Source organism: Rattus rattus, chromosome 8 (genome assembly GCF_011064425.1).
Source record: "Rattus rattus isolate New Zealand chromosome 8, Rrattus_CSIRO_v1, whole genome shotgun sequence".
NCBI classification, from domain to species: domain Eukaryota; kingdom Metazoa; phylum Chordata; class Mammalia; order Rodentia; family Muridae; genus Rattus; species Rattus rattus.
The window spans coordinates 90,413,722-90,440,388 of record NC_046161.1 but is presented as its reverse complement, the minus strand read 5'-3'; the positions used below and the strand labels follow the sequence as shown (position 1 = coordinate 90,440,388).

The 26,667-nt window shown below is 43.1% G+C and overlaps 1 protein-coding gene across 3 annotated transcripts in view; it reads left to right on the top strand.

Annotated features, from left to right (window-relative positions):
• The window catches only part of Pik3cb (phosphatidylinositol-4,5-bisphosphate 3-kinase catalytic subunit beta), a 102,658-nt gene that overhangs the window by 40,186 nt on the left and 35,805 nt on the right, over positions 1–26,667 (top strand). For 2 of the 3 annotated variants that reach the window (XM_032910098.1, XM_032910099.1), the window contains exons 5-9: positions 3,993–4,216; positions 5,943–6,122; positions 9,254–9,424; positions 10,697–10,774; positions 25,133–25,384. In XM_032910098.1, coding sequence (XP_032765989.1) covers positions 3,993–4,216; positions 5,943–6,122; positions 9,254–9,424; positions 10,697–10,774; positions 25,133–25,384 — 905 coding nt within the window. The remainder of the gene's footprint in view (positions 1–3,992; positions 4,217–5,942; positions 6,123–9,253; positions 9,425–10,696; positions 10,775–25,132; positions 25,385–26,667) is intronic. The other variant, XM_032910100.1, reaches the window with a different exon arrangement.

Below are 26,667 nucleotides of genomic sequence, written 5' to 3'. Positions count from 1 at the left end.
GTTGCCATGGCACTGCCTGCCTTGCAAGCTGGATGCTGCCACTGTAGACTGTTGGGTTTGCGGTTGATGCTTACCTTTCTCCTTCCTTCGGTAGCGTGCAGAGTGCTTTCTGGTACCGGGTCTTACTGTGCCAGTCAGGCTGGCCTGGAATTAGCTTATGTAGGTCTTGCTGGTCTTAAATTTGAGATCTCACTGCTTTAACCTTCTAAGTTCTTCAGATTCACTACATCATCCTAACAATCTTTTTAAAGATAGGAACTTCACTGTCTCCTTCTGGCTGACCAGAGCTCACCATATAGAACAGACTTGCCTTGAACTCACTGAGCCCCTCAGGCTTTGCCACCACACCTTATCCTTAGCCCTTACATTTAACAAAATTAAACTTTTGTTGTTGTTTTGTAAATGTGTGGATTTGTGCATGGACACTGCACATGCAGAGTCTGAATACAACCTTGAAAGTTGCTTCTCTCCCTCCTCTCTGAGTTCCAAGCATTGAATGTCCACTCCGTGCAGCAAGCACTTTTACCCACTGAGACATCTCATTTACTCCAAAATTTAATCAAAAAAATGTTTGCATTTATTTGTGTGTTTGCTTGTTGGTGAACACATGGAGGTCAGAGAACAAATCGTGAGGAGTCCATTCTCTCCTTCCTCCATGTGAGTTCCAGGAATCAACTTTAGCTATCGGCCTTGGCATCTTTACTTAAGTAGCTTTTACTGAGCCATCTTGCTGGCCCCCAAACTTCATTTTTGAAGAATTTTTGCAGTGGTTCTCAATTCATGAAGCATTGCCATACCTGAAGGATATACATAGCCCAGGTGTGGCCTTTAATTTTGCACTAATGGGCAGAAGCATCAGCGGGAGACCTTTGAGTTTGAGGCCAGTCTGGTCTACATAGCAAGTTCCAGGACGGCCAGTACAACATAGAGAGTCCCTGTTCCCACAAACAAACAATGACAACAAGAAAACACTGAGCAAATGCTTGTAATCTCAGAACTAGGGAGGCAGAGACAAGAGCATCCTGGAGGCTTGTTGGCTGCCCACTCTAACCTAATAAGTGAGCTGTGAATCAGTGAGAGATCCTCAAAGGAAGGTTGAGGGTGTTGCTGAGAACAATGTATGAAATTGTCTGTTGGTCCCAACCTACATATATGTGCATAAACTCTCACATGTATGCAATAAAGTTATTGCCAGATCAACAGTGATTTCTGTACTTCAGTGTATGTTGAATCTTTATACTTGGAATTGTAGCCATGTTTGTTGTATGGGACTCTTGGTGGGAAATAATGGATCAGTAGGCAGACACTAGAGTGCAGTGAATATACTGCCAAGTCACAGAGGGCTGTGGTAAGTGGAGGGAGGCTGCTTGGGGAGTCTAATTCCAAGCAGGCTTTGATGAGGAGTTTGCAGATGAAGGGGTTATAGGAAAGTGAGCAAAAGGGAGTGGGATCTGAAGGATAGCCTTCCTGGAGAAGAACAAGAATTGATGGGGTTGTTGAAAGAGGCCACCAGGATAAGCAGCAAAGACTATTTAGGTATATTGTATATTCCCTGCTCAGAGCAAGGGATGCTCTTGGGAACCCCTCCTACCCCCACTTTCTTTTCATGTGTCATTATAACAAAAGACAGCAAGATACAGACTCATTCATGACCAGCACATGGTTTTATACTGATCAGCGTTTGTCTTGCTGGTTCACTTTGTTCTCTCAGACTGTATGAAATGTTTGAGCTTGAAGGACATGGAAGATACCAAACCTTCTGCTAGGCCTTAAATTCCATCTGTAATTTCAGGGGAGCAGACAGACCCTGGATGTTAATCTGTGTGGAAGCAGTCATTTTATCTTGGTCCAGCTGGAAATTTTTTTCCTGATAATTTAAGAGAATGGGAAAAGTTAAACATTCACACAAGAAAACCTCTCCAAAGAGAACAGTGCCATTTGAGGGGCTTAGTTGCTGAGAGCTGTGAACTTCGATGCTACTGCCTTAGCTGAGAGCCAAGTCCTCTGGAGTTCACTTTAATCTGGACTCTGTGAACATCCTCTTGGCCTAGATAATGACTTGGACTCTCATCCCACTTCGGTTCCCTGGGAAATTAAAAAAAAGTTAAATTACAGGTACTTGGGTGTGTATAGGAGAGTGCCGGTGCCAGTGGAGGCTAAAAGAAGGCATCGGATTCTCTGGCGCTGGAGTCATAGGTGGTTATGAGCAGCATCCCCGCCCCCAAAGCAGGTGCTGAGCGCAAGCTTGGGCCTCTGCAAGAGCAGTGTGCGCTCCTAGCAGCTGAACTATATCCCCAGCCCCATTCTAGGAAATTTCCTATTGAAGGAGTTTAAATGGGAAGTAACATGATCAGATTTGTATTTTAGAAGGCTTATTCAGACTAAGATTAGAGAGATTAGGCCGTCGAGACCGTCCACTGAGTCAGGACACTGGAGTCTCACTCAGTCGCACAGCCTGAGGCTGATTCCCAGTACCCACATGGGAGACGGAGGGACTGGTTCCCACAGACTGTGCTCACGTGTCTGTACCCTTCCACCGAATCAATAAACGTAACTTTAAAGCCTTCAACTAAGGAATCCATGGGAAATGTGGTAATCGCCTGGAGGAGCGATGCTGAGGGATAGGATTGGGTTAATGGCTGCAGACACAGACAGGCAGACAATCTGAAGACATTTAGAAGGCATTTTAGAGCTGGGTCCTGTGGTGCCTCCAGCCATCTTAGCAGGCAGGCCAAGGCCTGAAGACTTGAGAGCAGCCGAGACTGGTAGACCCTGTCTCAAATATTCCCCACCCCCATGCCCCACAGAAGAGTGGAGTGGACACAGTGAGCAGGCTGGTTTTTGCTGTTGGGTACTCATTTCTCTTCCCTGTTAACCCGTTATCCACGAGTGTTAACAGTGCACTCTAAGAAACTCCCACCTACAGAATTCATGCTCACAAACCATGCAGAAGTCGCCTCCTCCCCCAGTGCTCCATAACGTTTTGTGTTGAATATATTCATAGCTGTCCTGGGGCGCATGTGGCTGTTTGCACATGCCTGCCTGGGGGTCCAGATGTTTCTGCTAAAATTCTATAGGACAGCCACAGCTCATTTACAATAATGGTTTGGAGTTTTGTTTTTTGTTTTTCTACAGGCATAAGACTGTCCAGGAAAATCTATGGCTCTTTTTTCTTTTTTTTTTTTTTTCTTCGGAGCTGGGGATCGAACCCAGGGAATCTATGGCTCTTTTATCCTGTGGTTTTAAATCATGGATCATGAATTTTACTTTTTTTTTTTTAAAGATTTATTCATTTATTATATATATTAGTACACTGTAGCTGTCTTCAGATACACCAGAAGAGGGCATCGGATCTCTTTGCAGATGGTTGTGAGCCACCATGTGGTTGCTGGGAATTGAACTCAGGACCTCTGGAAGAGCAGTCAGTGCTCTTAACCACTGAGCCATCTCTCCAGCCCTGAATTTTACTTTTTTATTATTACATTTTAACTTTTGAGAGTGTAGCCATGACTGTCCTGAAACTTGCAGTGGCTCCTCTGCCTCCACTCCCGGATTCTCCCAGTGTTACATGTGTGCACCTTCATGCCCGGTTTTGGTGGTTGTAAGATTGATAACCCACCTATATTTCTTTTTTTTTTTTTTTTTTTTTGGTTCTTTTTTTTTTTTTTCGGAGCTGGGGACCCGAACCCAGGGCCTTGCGCTTCCTAGGCAAGCGCTCTACCACTGAGCTAAATCCCCAACCCCCACCTATATTTCTACATGCTTTAAATTGGTATGTTTTAGAGAACCAACAGCATGTATGTTTTATACGCGAGACCCGTTTTATCTGCGTTAGTTTGTTAGTTTGTCTTCTTTCATGGTACTTTCCTGCCCAGTTTTATCTGCTCAGTAAAAGGCAAATATCTAAGTTAGTTTGTATCTGAGATATTCTGTGTTTTTTAAATTATTTTTGGCTATGAAAAATATATAACATATTTACAAAATTTCTTTAGGTCTTCATGAATTTGATGCCTTGAAGGATCCTGAAGTGAATGAATTTAGAAGAAAAATGCGCAAGTTCAGCGAGGACAAGATTCAGTCTCTGGTGGGGCTGTCTTGGATTGACTGGCTCAAGCACACGTACCCGCCCGAGCACGAGCCGTCCGTCCTGGAGAACCTGGAAGACAAACTTTATGGAGGGAAGCTGGTTGTGGCTGTGCATTTTGAAAATAGCCAGGTAGTGTTTGATATAGTATCTTACTTGGGGATGAGCCTCTGATTTCACCTGACCGCTGCTCCATTCTTAGAAGCGCTTCTTGCTTAGAGAGCACTACTACAAAGAAAACTTGCAGAGTCCATAGACTTAGTCTGTAATTGTGATAGCCTTTGTGCAAATGTTTTTCATGTGTTACAATAGTATAAAGACGAGTTGTCAAACCACACTTCCTAATTGCCTTTTAAAGTTGTAAGAGAAAGACAAATTTAAAGATGCATTTTAGTTTTACTTTGTTTTATGTGTATGAGCTTTGCCTGCATCTATGTGTACTGCTTGCATGCCTGGTGTCCACAGAGGCCACATGGCTTTGGATCCTCTAGAACTGCAGTTACAGACAGTTGTGAGCTGTCACTTGGGTGCTGGGAATTGAACCCAGGTTCGCTTGAGGAGCAGTCAGTGCTCTTTACTGCTGACACTTCCTTCTGGCTTCTTAAAGAGATATTTTAGATAGGGGTGGAGGGGGAAGCCTAATTACATAATCCCCCCCCCCCATTTTCTTCCTTTCCTTTCTTTCTAATTTTCTTTTCGCTTTTTAGTCAGGTCTCATGAATGGCCTTGAACTTTTGATCCTCCAGTCTCCTGTCCACATTGCTGGCACTGCAGGTGTACATCCTAGCCTGGTTTACATAGCACCAGGGTTTGAATCCATGGCGTCACTCCTGCCAGGCAGACACTTGGACTGAGACCTCCATTGTTTTTGTTGTTGTTTTTTGTTTTAAACGTTGTTTGCTTATGTAGCTCGGAAGTAGGGTGTTTTCCCAGTACACACAAGGCCATAGGTTCAATCCCTAGCAGTTCTTTCTGTCTCCCCCATCCCCTCTCTCACAGTTGGTAAAGTTGGACAGAAGTCATTCATTGATAGGTTAATCAGTAATGAGGTGTGGATCTTCTTACCAGTTACCAACACATGCTTTTTTGTCTATGCTGGGCATCAAAGCCTAGGCCATGGCATCATAGTGCACACCTGTAATTCCAGAGCCAGAGCAGGCAAATCTCTGAGGTCGGGACCACCCTGGACTGCAGACAGGACAGTCAGGGCTACACAGAGAAACCCTGTCCACAAAACTGAAAACAAACACCAATAACAAACCAGGCCATCATGCTAGGCCTGTGGGCCGCTGCTGAGCTCTGCCCTTAGCCCCAGGTTTTGTAATAATTAATTGGACACTATCCATTGACCTCTTACCTGAGAATAAAGTTCAGCTAATTTTTGCTGTGGGTGTTTTTGAAACAAAACAAATGATTATGACATTTCAATAATTTGCATAAAGACATGTCATATTGTCATATACATATCACATTTGTTTTATTTTCATAAAACTGGGAGTCTCAAGTAATATTTTTTAAATGACCAGTAAATATTCCTATTAACAAAGATTCCAAACCAAAGAATAAACTTAGTATAGAGATTCAAAGTATCTAAGCTGGCTCAGAGCTCCTGATCCTTCTGGCTTCATTGCCTAAATTCTGGGGCCACAGGAGAATGCCACTATGCCCAGCAACTGTAGCTAAATATTAATTTTACCTTGGGAGCTGTGACATTCAGAATGCAAAACATTACTTCTAAATTATCAGAAAACAAATTATAAGTGTGTGCATGTTTAGCATAGAGAACATCTGAGCACAATTGTGTTTTCCAGGCAAATACAAAAAAATGCATCACGTTTTCTGCCTTCCCTCTTTTTAGGATGTATTTAGTTTTCAAGTGTCTCCCAATTTGAATCCTATAAAAATAAATGAATTGGCAATCCAGAAACGCCTCACTATCCGTGGGAAGGAAGAGGAAGCTAGCCCCTGTGACTATGTGTTACAGGTCAGTGGGAGAGTGGAGTATGTGTTTGGTGACCATCCACTGATTCAGTTCCAGGTATGTATATGACGGCCTGCCACCGCAACAGAGTACAGGGCTGCCTCTACCTTCCAGGTCTCTAAGGAAGCGCCTGTAGCTGACTGAACATTTGGCACCTACAGAAAGCTTTACAGAACTATATAATAAACATCTCTTACTGGACCCTGCTCCTAGGTGATCACACAGAGTTTTGGCAAGTTTGTTTTTCTTCCCAGTACGTTTGCGTTGGACAGTGATTGCATGTGAATATGCATCTGTGTGTTTGCATTCTGCCGGTGGATTATTGCAGCGCTTAATCTTGTTTTCCTGGAGCATGGGAACGTACATGTGTTGTGTATAGCTGCTTACTAAGTTTTTACAAACATATTTAAGTGTTATATTTTGGAGGAAGTAAAAAAAAAAAAACCTACTTGTTTAAATAGATACTTGCAAGCATCTCATAGAAGAAGAAAAGGTTTTAAGGGCTGGCAAGATGACCTAGCGGTAAAGGTGACTGCTGCTCACTGCTGAGGAAAGGAGTTTGATCCCAGGAACTCCAAAGAGAGCTGACTCCACAGACTTGTCCTCCGACCTCCACAGCCCACACACATGCATTGCACACACACAGTAAGAGTGAATACCTTTTAAAAGGAAAAGATTCTTTTAGTTTTTTGTTTCTCTTGTTGCTGGATATTGAACCCAGGGCCTTCTATATTTTAAGCATGTGGTTTTCCACTGTCTAATTCCCATTCATTGTTTGTCATATTTCTTATTCCTTTATTTTTTCTTATTATATCCACACGTGGGTGAAGTATTGCAAGTCTTAGGTCCCAATAGACCTTTGAGTATATTCTGTCTGCAGTGGCCAGCGAGATGGGTCTATGGGTAAAAGGTGTTTGCTTTTAAGCCTGATAACTTGAGTTTGATCCCCGAGACCCAGATGGTGGGAGTAGAAATTGTCCTTTAATTGTCTTCCACATGTGTGCTGTGTCATACATGTATTCCTCACTCCATCCATAAAGAAGTAAATAAGCAAACAAGCCAGCTGAGTCGCTGTCTTGCTTTCTATTGCAAGGCATTAAACTGCCTTAAGTTGTTTATGGAGACAAGTGCAGTTCAATAAGAGATGTGCAGGGCACTACCCCACTATCCTCGAGTTGCTTTGTATATTGTAGTAATTTTTTTGTGTGTGAGACAGGCTGTCATTATGTAGTCCTGGCTGCACTGTAACTTCCTCTGTAGACCAGGCTGGTCTCAAACTCCCAGAGATCCACCTGCCTCAGCCTTCTGAGTGCTGGGACCTAGGTGTGTGCCACTGCACCTGGCTAGAGATTTCTTTACGAGAAATCTTTGCCAGGTCGTTCTAGAAGCAGAACTGAAAAGGGGCCAGGATACAGGTCAGTAGAACAGGTTAAAGCCTGCATTGGTTGGTTGGGTTCTCTTCATTTGTGATAGTCTTAGGGTTGTACTCTGTAGCCCGCAGGGGTGTGATCCTGCGTCAGCCTCCAGCTGCTGAGCCACACAAGCCAGTTAGCTATGCTCGGGTATGGCGGTGCCACACATTGAGTGCCGTCTGTATGCAAGGAAAGCGTGGACGCTGGCTGTGGCAGCTTCTTCATGTGCTCCCAGCAGTAGAGAGGCAGAGGCACTGGAGGGGTCTGGAGTCAGTGCCTTGTCCAAAGAGAAAGTGGTTGGGGATTCATTTAACAGGGAACGTTACACTGTCTGTTGTGGTTGTGGTGTGCCCTCTGGCTCAGGAGGCCTAGGTCAGCATAGCTTATGTGCACAGCTCGGGGTAGTAGGCAGTTGAACTCTGACTGAGCAGGAAGAAGGAAGTAAAGGTGCAGGGTGAGCAGCCTGGAGCACGTCTCTCCTCACGCTCTGTCATCTTGCTCAAGGCGTCCTCCATCAGACTAGCGCATAACAGGCTGGATCGTGCTTTGGACCTGTAGAAGTTTCTTTTCAGGAATTCATGGGATTTATAATATATATTGTAATCTTTGGCAATAGGAATAGTCACTGTCTTTTTGTTTGTTTGTTTGCTTGTTTGTTTTTTAATTTATCCTTTGTTGAGCCTCCTGGTTTTGTGAAGATAAACCAGAACCTTAGGCTGAAAGACCAGAAGGTCTTGTCTGGGTAAGCGGCTGGTAACACTCACCTAGAATCCTGTGCTGTACAAGGGCCGCGTCAGGGCTCCTCTGGAATGAACCACTCAAACCATTCCTGACTGGTTGGCAGAAGTGTGACGTGGGCATCAGACCGTGGATTTATGGGTGGGTCTTAGAGATATGAGGTGTGTAAATTAACCCTTCTGATTTTCATGGCCATCAGCTGTGAAATGGAACTGGGTCTCTTGAAGACTGTTATTAAGAATAGCCATATTGTATGTATCTCTCTCCATTCCTAGGTAATTAGGTACTCAGTTAACAGTGGCTATTGTATGTGGGTTTTGTTGTTGATGGTTTGTTTGCTTGATGCTAATAATTGGACTGGGTCTCTTGCATCTGCTAGGCAGATGATCTACCTCCAAACTCCATCATTGGCCATGGTCTTCTTAGACAGGGCCTCTTGCTCATACTGAACTAACCTACTGTTTTCTTATGCTGACCTCAAACTCATGGCCCTCTGGCTTTAGTTTCCCAACATTAAACCACAAGGATGCATCACCACGCTATGCTGTGCTGTGATTTTATAACATTTTCATTTATTTGTTTTGTATGTATTTGTGTGCACCAGAGTGTGCTTATGGAGGTCAGGGAACAACTTTTGGGAGTTGATTCTCTCCTACCACCATGTAGGTCAGGGCTGAGCATGAGTCATCAGGCTTGGTGACTCAGTGCCTTTCCCTGCTGAGCCCTTTCGCTGACTCCTCTGTTGCAGTAGTTTTAAAATTATTTTTATATTATGTGTATGGGAGTTTTGCCCATGTGTATATATGTGCACCATGAATATGCAGTACCAGAAGTGGTTGCAAGATTCCCCAGGGCAGCCAGCGACTGCTGCATCTCCAGGTTTCCTGTGTTGGGATTTTAAATGATTATATTCTTGATACCAAGATGAGTATCATATACCTATACTGCACATTTAGTAAAGTGTTGTTCAGATTAATTTTCTTTGCTGATTTAAATGATGCCTGAAAATCTCTGCCCTCTCCTCTCTTGCTGCTGTAGTATATCCGGAATTGTGTGATGAACAGGACCCTGCCCCACTTCATCCTTGTGGAATGTTGTAAGATCAAGAAAATGTATGAACAAGAAATGATTGCCATAGAGGCTGCCATCAGCCGAAACTCCTCCAGCCTTCCTCTCCCTTTACCACCAAAGAAAACACGAGTTATTTCTGTAAGTTTCCTGTGTCAGCCTTTGGTAACCCCAGAGCCATGTGATTTCAGTCTGTGTCCTGAGTCTCAGACCCATTTCCTTTGCTCACTTCTCCTTCTGTGAAAATCAACATCTTTGCCAAAAGTTCGTCACCATTTACTTGAAAAATAGCTTTCTTCTGCATGGTATTTTTAGTGCGCCCTCACCAAATACTCTCTGATTAGACATTATACTTGAACACCCTGAGCCATAGGACATGAGATAGATATCTGAATAGGCAGTATATATATTTCTTTTGTTTCTATTTCTCAGTCCTGTTTGTAGCTCTGGTTCCTGACTTGAGGCTTAGGAATGCTCAGCTTGCTAAGTGCAGCCTGTTTCATTTCTGTCAGCTTACTCTGCTAGGACAGTTGAGGGTGACTGGGGGTTAAGACCAGTGTTCCTGTGGGCCCAGGCTGGCATGGGACTTGTTTAGACCCAGGGCAGTCGTCCTGTCTCAGCGTCCTATGCTCTGGAATCACACATAGGTGTCGACACATGCTCTTTCCGCCCTCCGCCCTCCGCCCACCTCTCCCTCACTTCACTTCTCAGCATTAACAGACACAATAACCAAGTGCTTAATTTAATATGTATGATTTTTGGCCAGGGATGTAGCTCAAGGTAGGGTTTCTTTGTGTGTAGCCCTAGCTATCTCAGAACACACTTTCTGGAACTTAAAGAGCCGCCTGCCTCTGCCTGTAGAGTTCTGGGATGAGAGGTGTACCCCATCTTTTGGAAATATGTATGATTCTTAATTGTTAGATCAGAGCTCTGTTTTCACAACTTGTGCTCTACCAGAGCTAAAAGTCTCCCATGGCTAGTTAGGGTTACCATTATGATGCCATTGCCACCACAACCAAAAGCAACTTGAGGGGTTTGGAAGGGTTTATTTGGCTAACACTTCCTGAGTCATAGTTCATCGGGGAAGCCAGAGCAGGAACTCCAACCATGCAGGAGCCTGATGGCAGGAGCTGATGCAGTCCGTGAAGCAAGGCATGTTCCTTCAGCTTGCTCAACCTGCTTTCCTGTAGAATCCAGGACCACAGCCCAGGGTAGCACTACCCACAATGGGCTGGACCTTTCTACATCAGTGTAGAAGGCACCTCAGGCTTGCCTACAGCCTGATCCTGTGAAAACATTCTCTCTTCAGATGACGGTAGCTTTGGTCGGGTTGCCATATGCCTAGCCACCCAGCTATCATGTCATATTCATGTCTTTCACTAAAAAGCCTCTATTTATTTTGTTCTTTTACAGCATGTCTGGGACAACAACAACCCTTTCCAAATTGTCTTGGTAAAAGGAAATAAGCTTAACACAGAAGAAACTGTGAAAGTGAGTACTTGTTAACAGTTGAATGGGCGTGAGCACGTATTTGTATAATTCGTGAACTCTGTGGTATCATTCATAGTCTGGCAGCTTGTTGTAAAACTGCTGAGTGTAAGAATCTCATATAATCCAGACTGTCCTCAAACCGTGTAGCTGAAGCTGGCATTGAACTTCTTGATTTCTGCCTCTGCCAGCCAAGTGCTTGCTGGATTACTGTGCATGAACTGCTGTGCCTGACAGCTTTTTAATTTTGAAGAATTTTTTGGTTAGAGATTTATTAGACAGCCTGGAAATTTTCTTAGTGCATATCACTGAGGAAATTCTGCCTTTAGATTAGGAACTTGGGCAGAAAGAAGGTTACATGTGCTGACCACAGCCCTACTAACTTACTGGATATAGCAAATGTTTGCTGTGTGTATATGGTAAAGCGTCTGTGTGTCCAGCTTAAAGATGCTACTGGAGCAGCTCATAGTAAAACAAGGGTTTTTGTCATCTTCTCAGCTTAGTTTTCTTTTTAAACTATTTGTGATTGATTTGCACCTTGCCTATTTTTTGCTTTGATGGTATCTTTTTCTTTTCGTTCTAATTTAAAATTTTATTATTATGTTTTCTTGATTTCTTTCCTTTCTGTCTTTTTTTTTTTTTTTTTTTAAAAAGACAGTTTCTATATATAATCCTGGCTGTACTGTTAGAATACTACTCTCTTCTCTCTCTCTCTCTCTCTCTCTCTCTCTCTCTCTCAGGCTCTCAGGCTCTCATGGCTCAGGCTGGCCTAAAACTTATTCTTGCAAAAAAGATAACCATGGCCTCTAATCTTCTGCTTCCTACCTGCCAAGCACTGGGATTATAGGCATATACCACCATACCCTGTTTTTATTGTTTCTCCAATTTAAAAACTATGTCACAGGATGAGAGGGATGGCTCAGTGTTAATGAACACTTACAGCTCTTGCAGAGGACCCAGATTCAGCAATACCCAGTAGCCACATAGCAGCTAACAACCATCTGTAACTCCAGGTCTAGATTACCCAGTACATGCTCTGACCTCCTTGGGCTCCTGTATAGTCATGGTGTGCTTGAATTCACATAGGCACATACATGAACATGTGTGAGTTCACACGTGTGTGCATGCATACACACATAACCACGCACATATGCACACAAACAGTAAAACTTTTGTAAAAAGTGTCTCTTGACTTTTACAACACAGTAGTATAAGGATGGAGAGAGAAGATGTTCAACTTCCTTTGTCATCTTCCTGCCATCAGAAGGGAGTCTAACCCAATCTCATCACTGTCCTTTGTGTTTGCAACGGATGCAAAAAACACACAGGATGGGCAACAGGAAAGTTTGGGCTGCATTTATTTTTTCTGTTGAGGGTTGCTAATGATCAGATAGTAATTTGTTTTATTCTCCTTTGAGTACATCTTAGACATTCCTGTGGATTAGCAAATAGTCAATAGAGATCCTTAAGGATTTCATTCTTAAAAGCAGGAAGCAAGCATAGTGGTGGAATGTGGTGTCATGAGCCTGTAATCTCAGCACCCACAGGAGGAGCAAGCATCTAAACCAGTCTGGAAAGCTCTGTGGGCAGAGTTTATGTAGTCAGACCCTTTGGGGCATAATGTTTATTTTATATTGTATACATGTGTGTGCTTTCAGGAATTTCCTTACAGATACATAATGTACCTATGTACATACAGATGGGGCTGCATCCTTGTTCCTCACCTCTGGAGGCAACCGTGTGACTTCCAAAACTTTTATCAGTTCTTTGTTTTGGTATTGGTTGTTTTTAAACTCTGTTGGGTATTGGTCCTAGGGCCTTGCACACAATAAGCAAGCCCCACATCACTGAGCAGTTCTTTATTTCTTTAAAAATGTATTGCATTTCATTTACTGATTGTGTGTGTGCCAATCCATGTATGCGTGCACCATGGAGGATGCATGCATGAAGTCAGAGGATGACTCGATCGGACATTGGTCTTCCCTTCCACCGTGGATCCTGAAGGCCATTGTGCTTAGCTGCAGATACCACTGCCTGCTGAGCCATCTTGCTGCCTGGTTTTTTGCTGCTTTTGTGGTTCTTTATTATTAGTATTTAATAACCATACCTCTTTTACTTTCATTCAGTTTATTCTTTCAGAAGATTAATCAAGCATTCAGTGTGTGTTTTGGTTTTCTCTAGCACATAATACTTCATTTCTTTGTTAGAGGCAGAATGAATCCTTAGTATTTCAGGCCTGCAGCTTTGTTATTTTCCATCAGCTGTAGATATTTTCTTTTTTTTTTTTTTTTTTTTTTTTTCGAGCTGGGGACCGAACCTAGGGCCTTGAGCTTGCTAGGGCAAGCGCCTACCACTGAGCTAAATCCCAACCCTGTAGATATTTTCATTGTGTAGAGAAGAAATGTGCTTGATGCCATGCTACTTAATGTGTTTCCCCACCTACTCACCTTGTCTGACCGATTCTTTAGTCCTTCCACCTCATGACATCATAGAATGAGTTAAGAGAAACAGGGACAATATTTCCTGCAGATGCAGATGCTAGAAACAGTGCTCTTAAGTAAAACAAACAAACAAACAAACAAACAAGCAACCACTTTGCATCTTTCTCAGCCTTTTCTTTCCTGACTCCCTTGGCTGAGATGTGCATTACAAACAAAAGAGATGGGTGTAGGTGCCTGAGGGTTTCCTGTAACAACAGCTAAGAGGATCACTATGCTTTCCTACACATGACTGTTGACATTGTAACAGATACATGAGAACACACAAATGTATTTGGAGACTTACTAGGAAGATCTGGCTTGAGTGGTTTTGGAATTATGCAACGCCACCTCGGGATCTGCAAAGTTGACAAGCTGGAGACACAAGGGAACCAGTGGTTTATTTTTGTGTGAGTCAGAAAGGCTGTGAACCCCTCAATGTTCATGACACAGATCATTTCTGAAGTCAGCTGAAGACCCTGGAAAGTTAGCATTTCAGTCATAGTCATGAGAAAAGCATGTCTTTTTACAAGTTGCAAGACTTAATAGTCTGTAGGTTTTCGTTTTTGCTCATGAAAACTACTGGACAACATTTTTTATTTTCTGGAGGGTGGGCCAGGCAGGAGTCTTACACTGCAGCCCAGGAACTTGCAGAAACCGTCCTGCCTCAGCCTCGCCGTTAACTAGAAGCATGTATTCCCTGGCTGACTTCTTCCTGACCTGCAGTGCCTCTCATTTGTATCGATAATGTTGGCCCAGATGAGGTGAGAAGGGTTGGATGGAGTTCAATAGAATCACTTGTCTGGCATGTGCAGCGACTGTGATAGACGGACAAGTGGATGGGTGAATAAGATTGCTTTATTGACAAGCAGATAATGGTCAGATGCATAAAGTGGAGAAGTGTTCCACTTGTCTGCCTTCTTTTCTTTAACTTTGTTGTTTTGTTTGCTTGGTTTTTGTTGTTTGTTTTTGTTTTTGTTTTAAGATAGGGTTTCCTCTGTGTAGCTCTGGCTGTCCTAGAACTCCATCTGTAAACCTAGTTAACTTCGAACTCAGAGATTCTCCTGCCTTTGCCTCTTGAGTGTTGGGATTAAAGGCATATGCCACCATAGCCTGGTCTTTAAATGTTCGAAAACATAGTGTGTGCGTATGATGTCATATGTGTCCCAGTTCTCCAAGAATCCATAAAAGGGTGCTGAGCTGGAGTTACAGGCAGTTGTGAGCCACCCTGCCTGGATGCTGGCAGTGTGATTCAAGTCCTTTGGAACTGCAGCCAGTGCTCTTACCCACTGAGTCATCTCTCCAGCTCCTCCCCTCCTGCGGTGTCTATTTTCTCAATAAAGTAATGTGTGGTAATTTTTCTTGCTTAAGTGTTTGAGAGAATTTGCATCAAACTATCCTATCCTTGATTTTTCTTTGTGGAAACGGATTTGATTAAGAAATTTGGAGCAGCCAGGTGGTGGCAGCACATGCTTCCATCCCAGCACTGGGGAGGCAGAGGCAGGCAGATCTCTCTGTTGAGATCCAGTCTGGTCTACAGATCGAGTTTCTCAGATAACCAGGGCTACACAAACAAACAACTAAATGAAGAGGGGGGTGGGGGGAAGAAGTGGTTTGGTGTTGCATTTCCTTAATCTCAGCACTTGGTAGTAGGTGGATCTGTATGAGTTGGAGGTCAGCCTGGTCTACAGAACAAGTCCTAAGCCAACCAAAGAAAGAAAGAAAATTGGATTGAGCTTGAGAGCTCCATTCCCAGCACCAACTTTGAGCAGCTGTATTCACAATGGCTTATAACTCTAGCTCCTAGGGGATCTGATACATAATTAATAAAATTTAATCTTTAATACTTAAAAACAAATAAAAGAGCCTAATTTGGGGTGGGCTAGCTGTCTCAGCAGATGACTGTTCTTGCCATCTGACCTGAGCTTGATTCCCAGAGCCCATGTGCCCATGTATATGTGGGAAGGAGAGAACTGACTCCTGCCTGCTGCCCTCTGACCTGCACATATGCATGCACATGTACAAAATAAATGCATAAATAAACAAATGTAATAGTAACACTTAATTGTATGTTCACATGCATACATATACACACCACACACACACACACACACACACACACAGAGAGAGAGAGAGAGAGAGAGAGAGAGAGAGAGAGAGAGAATGTGTGTGTGTGTCATAAGTTAATTTAGAAATTTTAAATTTTCTAAGTTTCCTCAGAGGCTATGCAGGAGTAAAATTTTCTATTTTTTTGTGCCCATTTTGATAAATTTTATCTTTAAGCAAAGTACCTACTGATCTACAGGGCGTTCCTCTAAACTTCCTTGGTTTTGTTTGTTTGGCTTTGAGACAGGGTTTCACTCACTATAGCCTTGGCTGTTCTGGAACTCACTTTGTAGACGAGAGAGGTCTCAACTCACAGAGCTCTACCTGCTTCCATCTCCCAAACGCCGGCCTCTGCCACTGTAGCTGCCACTGAGTTTGTGTAGACATAGTTTTGTCTGTGTTTTTATGATAGTGCTCCAGGCTCATCTCAGACTTACTCACAGCTAAGAATGACCTCAGACTCTTGATCCTCCTATCTCCCAACTGCTGGGGTTATAGACATGTGCTGCCTGCCACACACGTGTGTCTTATGTACACACACTGCCAAACATGTACGTCTTATGTCAGCAGCTGACATGCAAATACATATCTTACTGCTCAGCTCACGGTACAGAAGATCACATCAGGCAGTCAGGGCAGAGAGAGAAGTCAGGAGCTGCCCTCGTTGGAAAGACAACAAATTCACCTTAGCTTCAGTCTCCTTTTTATTTGTCTTCTCTCTTAAGTTAACTTCCTTTTTGTCTATTGTATGTGTTCGAGTGTAGCCACATGGTGTTTGTGTGGAGGTCAAGACAACTTTGGGGAGTTGGTAGGTGCTCTCCTTCCTCTGTGGTAAACCTTTCACCCCACACCTGGCCAGCTCTGTTAGTTTCTTCTCATTTACTCTAATATCTAAATAGGCGGCGGCGGCAGCAGCAGCAGCAGCTGCCTCTTGGAGAGCTTTCAGGATTGGCAGAATCCTAAATCTCAAGGGCTAATTTTCTTTCCATTAGAGGTGTTGTAATCCCAAGAGTATGGGACATCATCATGAGCTTTTTCTCCCTGGTTCTTTTGAATAGAAAATGCTAGCAGAGCTTGTAAGAAATACACATGTATAAAACCCCAACTTTCATGTTGGATGAAGAACATACTGGAGTTACAATGACTTACTTTAAGATTACAGGATCACAGGAATTTTGAAAGTACGGTCACGCTTCCTAAGCTGTTCCGCTTACTCCTTGGCTGTGCGTATGAGGCGTGTGCTGCAGTCTTAGACTGGCTGGTGTGCATACATGTGCAAGTAGCCCTGCACAAGTCCTGAAGGTGTTGGAGCTGTAACGGACTTGAAGGCTCATTGGAATGCCTCAGGTAAAAGCAGGGCTCTGCACTGGATGTGCACACAACCCGGCATTTCGTTACTAATAGAATGCCTGAGGTAGAGTTCAGAAGCACTTGGTGTAGAGAAAACTAAGAAGATTCTAAGTCGTGTGGACAGTGACAGTCATCAGATGGCGTGCAGAGGTGATGCGGGTGTCACAGAGACAGAATATGTAAAGGAAGGAAGTCTCAGCTGAGAAACTGAAGCTAAAACTACGATGATAAGCTTGTGATCCCATTACTTGGGAGATGAGGCATGGTGATGTCCAGGCCAGCCTGGGCTATAGCCTGACATCTTTCTAAATCAACAACAACAACAACAACACCTGAATCACGAAGCTAAGAGGCGTGGTGGCTCTTGTCTATAATCCTAGCACTTAGGAGGTAGAGGCAGGAAAATCAAGAGTTGAGCTCTTATTCTAATACATGGTAAGCTGAGCTCTAGACTACCCTGGATATTGGAAACTCTGTCCCAGAACACCAAAACAAGCTAAAAATCCCAGCGAGTACAGTATATTACATTTTATAAATTAACTAAATTAATTTGGTTGCAGAACGTCATCAAGAAGAAAATGTTAGTGAACTTAAAGATCATTCAGTGCACTTGGCTGATTTTGAACAGCAGAGGAAAACAAAGAGTGGTGGGCAGAATGCTGTGGGTTTCAAGGATTGTGAGGCAATTCCAGAAGGTCTGACAGAATTGTAGGCTGGGTTTCAGAAAGACAAGAAAAAGGACATAATTCAGAAAAATCAGATTACTTAGAGAAGTCATCACAGAAAACCTTTTCATATTGGAGCTAAGCACAGAGGTTTAAGAAGCTGGGCGTGGCAACCAAACCTGATGCAGGCGTACTCTGCATTATATGTAGTCATTCATCACAAGATCTCCTAGCCTTGTGGGTTTCCGCACTCCCGATTAATTAAAATATATGGAAGTAGAAAAAATTTGAAGCTCTGTCCTTTTGTTTTCTTCCTTCATTGTCTGGGACACTAAATACTTTGTGTGGTGAGTTTGCATTTTTAACATAGCCATCATCAACAACCACCCCATGCCTGGGTAGTTTTTTTCTCTAAGTCAGAACAAAGCTGCCCCCTGACAGATTGTGATGTAACAAATTAACATTTGGTCTCTGGCACAGAGCTTACAAAGCCCATGTGATTCCTGAATGATAGGAGAATCCTAGTTATGGTGACAAGTTGAGCAGTGTGAGGATTGGATATCATGCAGTACAGGCTGACCTTGAACTCTCTCTTCCCGCTGCCACATCTCAAGTGCTGGGATCATGAGAGCACCACTGTATCTGGTTGGAGCATCTTTTGGTATAAAATTTGACCCAGTCCCTAGTTCTGAGAGAGAGCTCCCAAAACCCTTGGTGTCTGTGAGGTGGTTGAAGAGTTTCATCTTTTTCTGTTGATTTTGTTTTTAAATTAATGAGTTTACCAGGAGCTAAAAGGCCCCTAACCCTACATTGCTCCATAATAAGCCATAAGGGCTAGTTACCAGAGATACCACTAATGTGGTATGAATAGTGGGCTAAGTCCTGGTCTCACTTGATGACCCCAAGATTAGGCAAGAGACTAGAGACCAGCTTAATGACCAGTGGCCATGCCTACTTTGGACTCTTAATAAAAGTTCTCTAAGTAGGGGTGTGTGGAGATGGTATGGCAGTTAAGAGTGCTAACTGCTCTTTTGGAGGACCCAGGTTTAGTTCTCAGACCCCACATGGCAGCTCATAACTGTCTGTTAACTGCATTCTAGGGGATCCAGTGCCCTCTTACAACTCTATAAAACTCTTAATTCCAGGGGATCTGGTGCCCTCTTTTGGCCTCTGCAAACACCAGACATTCATGCAGCGTGCTTGCATACATACAAAGGAGAACACTCATGCACATAAATTCAAACAAAAAACTATAGTGGCTGGAGAGATGGCTCAGTGGTTAAGAGAACTGCCTGCTGTTCCAGAGAACCAGGGTTCGAGTCCCATCACTTAGATGGCAGCTAATAACTACTTGTGACTAATTCCAGGGAGTACATGGACATCTATGCAGGCAAGATATCTATACATATAACATTAAATTTAATTTAAAAACAATGACAAAAATTCTTAACTAGTAGTTCACATGCACTCTGGGTTGGTCACTGTATCATTGGGCTGGTCATCTCTTTCCTTTTTAATGGTTACTAAAATAAACCGGTAGTCTTGCTTCCTGTAGCTTGTGAACCCTGTGATGAGGAATACGGAGTGATATACTTTACTGATCTCTTTTTTGTGTCTGATACTTAAAGGCAAAAAGTAGTGGATTTTGGCCAGAGTGTGGAACAAGAAGGAAATTAAAGTGTTGATGTTGTGAAAAGGTTCAAATCTTGCCCAATACAACATTTTTCCTTGGTGAGTATAGGAATGCGGTGTGTGTTGGCTTGACAGCTCCCTGTTGCCGCACAGTTGCGAGCTCTTTGCATGACAAAGCTAATTTCTCTTGCTTTCTAATGTTTTAGGGCTTGTGAGAAAGTGTCTCAGAGCTTTAGGACAGTGAGGATAAAACATGACTATAGGGTGCATGATGACGCTTGAAAATCCTTAAGTTTAGAAAATACTGAAAGAGACTCAGATGTTAGGAACCCCTGTATTGTGTGTGTGTGTGTGTGTGTGTGTGTGTGTGTGTGTGTGTGTGTTTCCAGTTTCATGTGTTATGTTTTTCCATAAAGGAAAGACTTTGTTACAGTTAGAGGATTCTAAATTCAGAAAATAGTTTTCATCACTTCATTATGTAAACCATTTAAAATATCTACTTATCTTTAACCGTTTTCAACTCTAATTATTTTACCGAGTTACCAGAATTCTCAAGCAGAAATAACTTCCTCTTAAATAATTCATAATAGGATATTAAATAATGCTTTTTTAAATCCTGTCCACAAATTTCTTTGGGTGTGTAGGTCTTTATTGTAACCAAGCCCAAGTCAGACTAGTTCCTCGTTATTCTTTCTCAAATCACCCTGTCTCTGTGGTTATTCACAGCTAGCAAAGGCCTTCTCTAGCCAGTGTACCTGAGTCTTTGGGACGTTGTAAGCTGTGTTGCCCACAGTAACCACAAGGCCACTCCACTCCTTGTGTCTGCGGCTCAGCAGAAAGTTGTTGGTGTTGGCTGCCTAGAATTTGCCCTGCAGTCCATGCTGACGCACAGAGATGCTCCTGCATCTGCCTCCTGAGCGTAGGGAGCCAGGCTCTCTTGTTTTGCTTTTAAGGTACTGTTAATACTTGTTCAGCACATGTGGTGGGCACTTGTTTTAATTTCTTGGTGATTGCCCAAATCACAGAACGTGGTATGGTTGGTTGTAAAGCTCGGGTTCTCTCTTATCAACAAAACCTCGGAAAGTGTTCATTTCTACAGTCATAATTTACTGAATGCATTATATTTCTGAATTAAGTTCTGTCTGTAGGAGGTAACAAGTACATATAATTTTAAGGACACTGGAATAAGAAATACCATGTTTATAATAAATTCCTACATGACCGATTCAAAATGTATTCCATGTACTTTACTCATGATTTATCTAGTCACATTTCAGAAATAGTTTGTAGGGATCACATGTTCTTTTGGACACTGCACACAGTAAGTTTTGACTTTATAAAACATAATGAGGATATTCAATTTACAAATACCAAAAGTGGTGGTGGGTGTGGGGATTTAGCTCAGTTGGTAGAGAGCTGTCCTCCCATGCACAAACTGGGTTCCATCCCCAGCACCACATTACTAGGTAGGATGGAGCACACATGTAATCCTCTCACCTGGGCCCAGTGTGACTGTCATGCTTATGTGTATGACAACAGCAAGACCAGCCTGAGCTACATGAAATGCTGTCTTTAAAGAAAATGTATATATACATTTCACCTGTGTCACATGTCGATTGCCTGGTGAGCCACATGTTTGGGTGTTTATATACTCAGTAGACAAAACAAAGGGAAAGCTTAGATGATCCTAATGTCATAGAATGAGAGCAGGCTTATGAGCTGGCAGTCGATGATATTATCAGGGAGAAAGTGTGTTCAGTGACCCACTAGGAAGCACCAGTGATACAGTGAGTGATTTATATGGCGTATAAAGCCATGTCTTTCACGCAGTAGATTTAAAGTGTGGTTGGCAGGACAGGTGAACAGAATCATCTTGGAGATCCCAGCCTGATCCAGGCAATGGCACTTGGCCATGTGGTAGTTTTATTTTATTTGAATTTTCCAAACAAATATATCATGTGTCTTTTGAAAGTGTGTGTGTGTGTGTGTGTGTGTGTGTGTGTGTGTGTGTGTGTCTGCGTCTGCGCTTACGGTGGTTGGATTAGGTGGAAGACACGCTGCTCTGCTGGGTGGAGTGGAGTGCTATGGCCCCAGCACAGGCCCCAGGAGGAGGCAGGATGTTCAGGATTCAAAGACAACATAAAGAGGTCTGGAGAGATAGCACTGGTTAAGGGGGCTGGTTGTTCTTGCAAAGGACCTGAGTTCAGTTTCCAGCACCCACATGGTAGATGGCACCATCTTTAGCTCCAATTCCAGGGATCTGATACCTCATACCTGGTGCATATATGCAGGCAAAATACTTCTAAACATTAAATAAAATGAGTGAATATGAAAAATATATTTTGAAATGTGAGTAATTAAGGAAATAAAGATCTTGTGAGTGCAGGGTAAAGTTAAAGTCCTCCTTGGGTACAAAGTTTCTAACCAGGGATCACAATGAGCAGATGACCCAGGGTACCTACCCTTTATGCCTTGTGGAGATGTGTACAGTGTCTTCGGTAGCCATGAAAACATCTGATTTTCAGGTTTCAAGCTCTGCTGGCCCATTCCAGTCTACCACTCCTAAATGACTTTACTCCATATTAACAATGGTGTGTCTCTGCTTGTTAAGGACCAGTACCTGATTTTTATTTTACATACGTAATTTGATCTTAATATTTTAAAAAAAAAATGCCTCAACTAATAATGAGATACTGTCTTGTTGATCTACTATGCTAGCACTTGTAAATTGCATTCGTTTCAGAAGGCGTCCTGTCTTGTCAAGACATCATCAAGTAACAGGAGCCCTCTCTAAGGCAGAGTGCTCACCAGGTTTTGGAAACATCTGTCATCCACTGACTGGATCTGGCTCATCTCACGAAAGTAAAAGGCATGTAGTATTGATAAGTGAGAGCAGGGTAAGGGGTGGCTCCCCAGTTAATTAATAGCGTCTCACTTGACCCAGGTCAGTCAGTGCTAGTCTGTCCACGGACATGTGGACCGAGCAAACTGTAGCAAACTGTAATTAGATTGATCTCAGGTTCGGCCTTCCAGAGTGTGATGGGGAGGGAGATGGGTGTTTAGGGAGTTCTGGTGAAGTGCAGGCAGAATAGCATGAAATGGAAGAATTGGTGATTTGTAGGTACTAGGACCTGGGAGAAGACAAATTCAAAACATCAGCACAGAGAAAGCAGGTCCTGCCAGTAATTTTGGAGCCAAGGAATTCAGAAGCTTAGACAGCTTGCTTCCTTCCTCCCTCATGTCACCCCGACTCCAATAAGAAGGACCAGTCGTCTTATAGGTTGGTTTATTTATTGGTACAGGGTCTCACTGTGTGTGTGACTGTGGCTGGCCTCAGACTCTCAGAGATCCACCTCCCTCTGTCCACCAAGTTCTGAGGTTAAAGATGTATTCCATTATACCTGGAAGGTTTATTTTATGTTAATTTATATGTGTGTGGTGTGTGCACATGAGTCCCGCTGCCTGTGGGGGCTAGGAGAAGGCATCGATCATCTGTAGCTGGAGTTACGGGTACCATGGGTGCTGGGAACTGGACTTGACTCTGTCTTCCATAAGGCTCTTCTCTAGCTCCAGATTGTTTTCCTGAGGTGATAGACTGGGTCTCAATGCTTCAATCTCTTGATCCTGTTGTCTGCATCCAAGTACAGAGACTGCATATGCAGCCTCATTTATTGCATTCTGTACATGTGTCTGTCTGTTTCTGGGTGTCTGCACATGTGTGTACATGTATATGTATGGGTGTCGGTGTGTACACACACATCCACACACACGTGCAGGCCAGAACTCAAGCATGTTACTCAGAAAAAAAATGACATCAAAAAACATTCGTCGGGGTTGGGGATTTAGCTCAGTGGTAGAGCGCTTGCCTAGCAAGCGCAAGGCCCTGGGTTCGGTCCCCAGCTCCGAAAAAAAGAAAAAAGAAAAAAGAAAAAAAAAAATTCGTCCATCCGTCTGTCCGTCCGTCCATTGTGTGTTTGCACATACATGTTTGGATGCCAAGTGACAACTTGTGGGAATTGTTTCTCCTTCCACTGTGTGGGTCTTAGGGGTCAGGGACATTAGCAAAGCACCTTTACCTGCTAAACCATTACACTGGTCCTCAATAAGGTTTTCAGTTTAAAAAAGTAAAGTCCTTAACCATTTTAAATGCACCCTAGAATATTAATTTGGAAATATTTAAAAGATAGCAAAAGTAAAATCTAAGGTCATTTAGCAGTCACTAATATTCCTGGCATCCAACTATAAATTACTTTTATTCATGTTTTTTTTCCAGAACATGGTCACGGTGCAAATATATTTTTAATAGTAACAAGTTATTCCATTCTTCATTTAAGATCCTGTTGTAGGTATATTGTAATTGATTTTTATGATGGATTGAAAGTGAAAGACAAAGGTGTCTAAATGGATGCTAAATGAATGGACTACCTCCTAGCCATTCCTCGAGATACTTGCATTTTCTGGCCTTCTGGGCTTCAGGTGTATTTTCCCATGATGCCTCCTCTCTCCCTCCTTGTGGCTGAATCCTCCTTTCTTCCCTCTTTCCCCTCCCCCTGGCTGGTGGAAGTGACACTCTATTCTGTCTTCTGCCAGTCCACTGGTTGACTTTTCTTTAATTGTATTTTTATAGACAAGGCAGAGACTGGATGGTAAGCACTGCTCACACAAACTTGAGACAGGAGGCTCCTGATGTATTACAGTGCTGTGTCCTGAGTGAAATGAGATATGAGGGCAGAGAAATCAACATTTGAATAACACAAGAATGATCCTTACAGTGTAAACATTATGCCCCCAGTCTATGTAAAAATAATTAAATCCTATATGATTATTTAATGAGTAAGTATGTGTCATATGTCAGACAGGGCTATTAGTAAGATGATACAAGGGCTTTTGTCTTCAAAAGTGTGCCATTGCTCTGTGTGTGGTGCTGTCCTGCTTGATAGCTGTCTGTAGCAACCATTAAGCAGGTTGCTGTCAGCTGCTGCTCCCCCACCCTGTAGAGCTGCTTTTGTTTCTACTTTTGCCCCCTACTGGTTTTTATTTTGTTTTTTAAGTTTTGTTTTGTTTTTTGAGACAGGGTTTTTCTGTATAGTTCTGGTTGTCCTGGAGTTTATATACCAGGCTGACCTTGAACTCTGAGATCTACCTGACCCCACCACCTGAGTGCAGAGAGATTTTAATAAAGATTCACGTTTCAGCATGAGGGTTGTGAGAAAGAAAGAGGCGTGCCCAGATATTGAGAACAGGCTCCTCAGAGGAGAACCTATCACTCTTCTGAGGCCAGCCAAGACGGATTAATAAGGTCCAGTTTACTGAGAGAGCTCATCTTCAAAAGTACAGTGGACAGTGGACGAGGAAGACACCCATGTAGCCTCTTCCTCTAGTGTCATTCGCACAAGCGCCACACGCACGCACGCGCGCGCGCACACACACACACACACACACACACACACACACACACACACACACACACAGAGATGTATCTGTTCCAGTAGCATTTCTTGCTGTGCTGGCAAGTAGTCCCTGTACACCAAGTCAGGGCACTACTAAAGGTAAGAATGGAAATGTAATCACAGATGGTTGGTTTTATTTATGTGTGGTGCTGGGAATCAGATTGGAGGCTCCGTGTGTACTAGGCGAGCAGTACGCCACCTAAGCTACATCCCTGGCACAGGTCAATCTTACTGGACATTTTACATGTGCACTGCATTGTCCTGTATGTGAAAACCCGAGTGATGCTTAGCGTGAATATGCATACGGATGGATTATCTTTACCTGTCTGATAACATATGATGATGTTTATTTTTCCTTTTGTTTGGCTAAGCTTTCTGAGATAGAGTCTCACATTGTCCACCCTGGTCTCAAACTTGCTGTGTAGCTGAAGCTGGCCTTGAATCCCTCTTCTTTAGTTCCACTCTTCCGTGGAGACCATTGGTGTTTTGACCAGTATTGACTGTTGTAGCTATTCCACTTACTGAGGGAAACCCAGATTACCTCAGCACTATGTAGTGAATGCTCGCCACACCTGTAGGTAATGTCTGACTGTTGCCGCACAGTTCTCCAGTGTTCTCATTGTCCCTGAGCACACGTTTCAGATACACAGTACTCAAGACTGGTTTCTTCTCCCACCACAGGTTCATGTCAGAGCCGGGCTTTTTCACGGAACCGAGCTCCTGTGTAAAACCGTCGTAAGCTCAGAGATATCAGGAAAGAATGACCATATTTGGAATGAACAACTGGAATTTGATATTAATATTTGTGACTTACCAAGAATGGCTCGATTATGTTTTGCTGTTTACGCAGTTTTGGATAAAGTAAAAACGAAGAAATCAACAAAAACTATTAATCCCTCTAAATATCAGACCATCAGGAAAGCAGGAAAAGTGGTAATGAAATAGCTTCAGAAAATTATTTATATGATGGCACATTTTAGGGCTATGGGATAATTGAATAACAGAAGTTAAATTATTTCATGTGACTAACCCTAAGAACTAATTTCAAGAAGATAATGAGTTTCCGGGTTGGGGATTTAGCTCAGTGGTAGAGCGCTTGCCTAGGAAGCTCAAGGCCCTGGGTTCGGTCCCCAGCTCCGAAAAAAAAAACAAAAAAAAAAAAAAAAAAGAAGATAATGAGTTTCCATGTTCATGTCTTTTTTATGTTGTTTTCTCAAGAGATTTCATGATACAGATTAATAAAACTTTAGGGTGGCCCAGCACTCATTGTGTAGCTGGGACTGGCCTTGAGCCCACCGTGACACTCCTGCCTCAGCCTCTGCGATCAGACAGCAAGTGTGAACGGCTGCACATGGAGAGTCAGACATCGTAAACAGCTGGCCCAGAGTCCCTTAGGTAGAATTCTAGGTCCTAGGAACGTATTTGACAATGAAGAGTTTTAAATGTTAGGAAGCTCATAGATTGTACCTCACTCAGCACACCTGATGTAACTTTAAAGACACAAAAGCATGACTGATACCAGTTTAAATGAAAATTAAGCCTTCTTGTTAGTGTTAGGTAAGCTCTGTTGCTGTTTTGCTGTCATTTTAGTGTAAACAGACCTTTAACTCTCAGGATTCCTTGGATTTCCTTGAAGTCCTAGCTAAGGATGTTAGACCTGTTGGCCATCTTCCATGCACACCCCGCCCCCCACTACATGTATTTCTTATGTTAAAGACAAGTCTTTCTGTGTAGTTCAGGCTGCCTGAGCGTCACTAGAAGTCTCAGTCCCCTTGCCTCTCTCTGCTGAGGACAAGTGTGGGCCACCAGAGTTGTCTTAGAACCAGCAGTGGTTTTGTTCTATGTGTTTTTCCAGTGATGTGGATTGCCAGGCCTCCTGTGCGCTCTGGGTTACCACTGACCCACAGTCCTAGCCTTTCCATTTCATATCACTAGTCAGATGATTTACTGCCCCTCCTCGTGCTCACTCATGCACTCCCCACTCCACCCCTTCTTCACTCCCTCCCTCCCCACACCAGATAGGGTCTCTTATAGCCCAGGCTAGCCCATCAGTTGTAGCCAAGGATGACCTTGAACTCTTGATCTTTCTGTCTTGTTATCCTTGCTTGCATAGTGAGTTTGAGACTAGCCTGGTCTACAACAACACTAAAGATGGGAAGAAAGATCTAGGAACATAAGCACTCCCTCTGATTATTATGATATATCCTTCTAAAAAT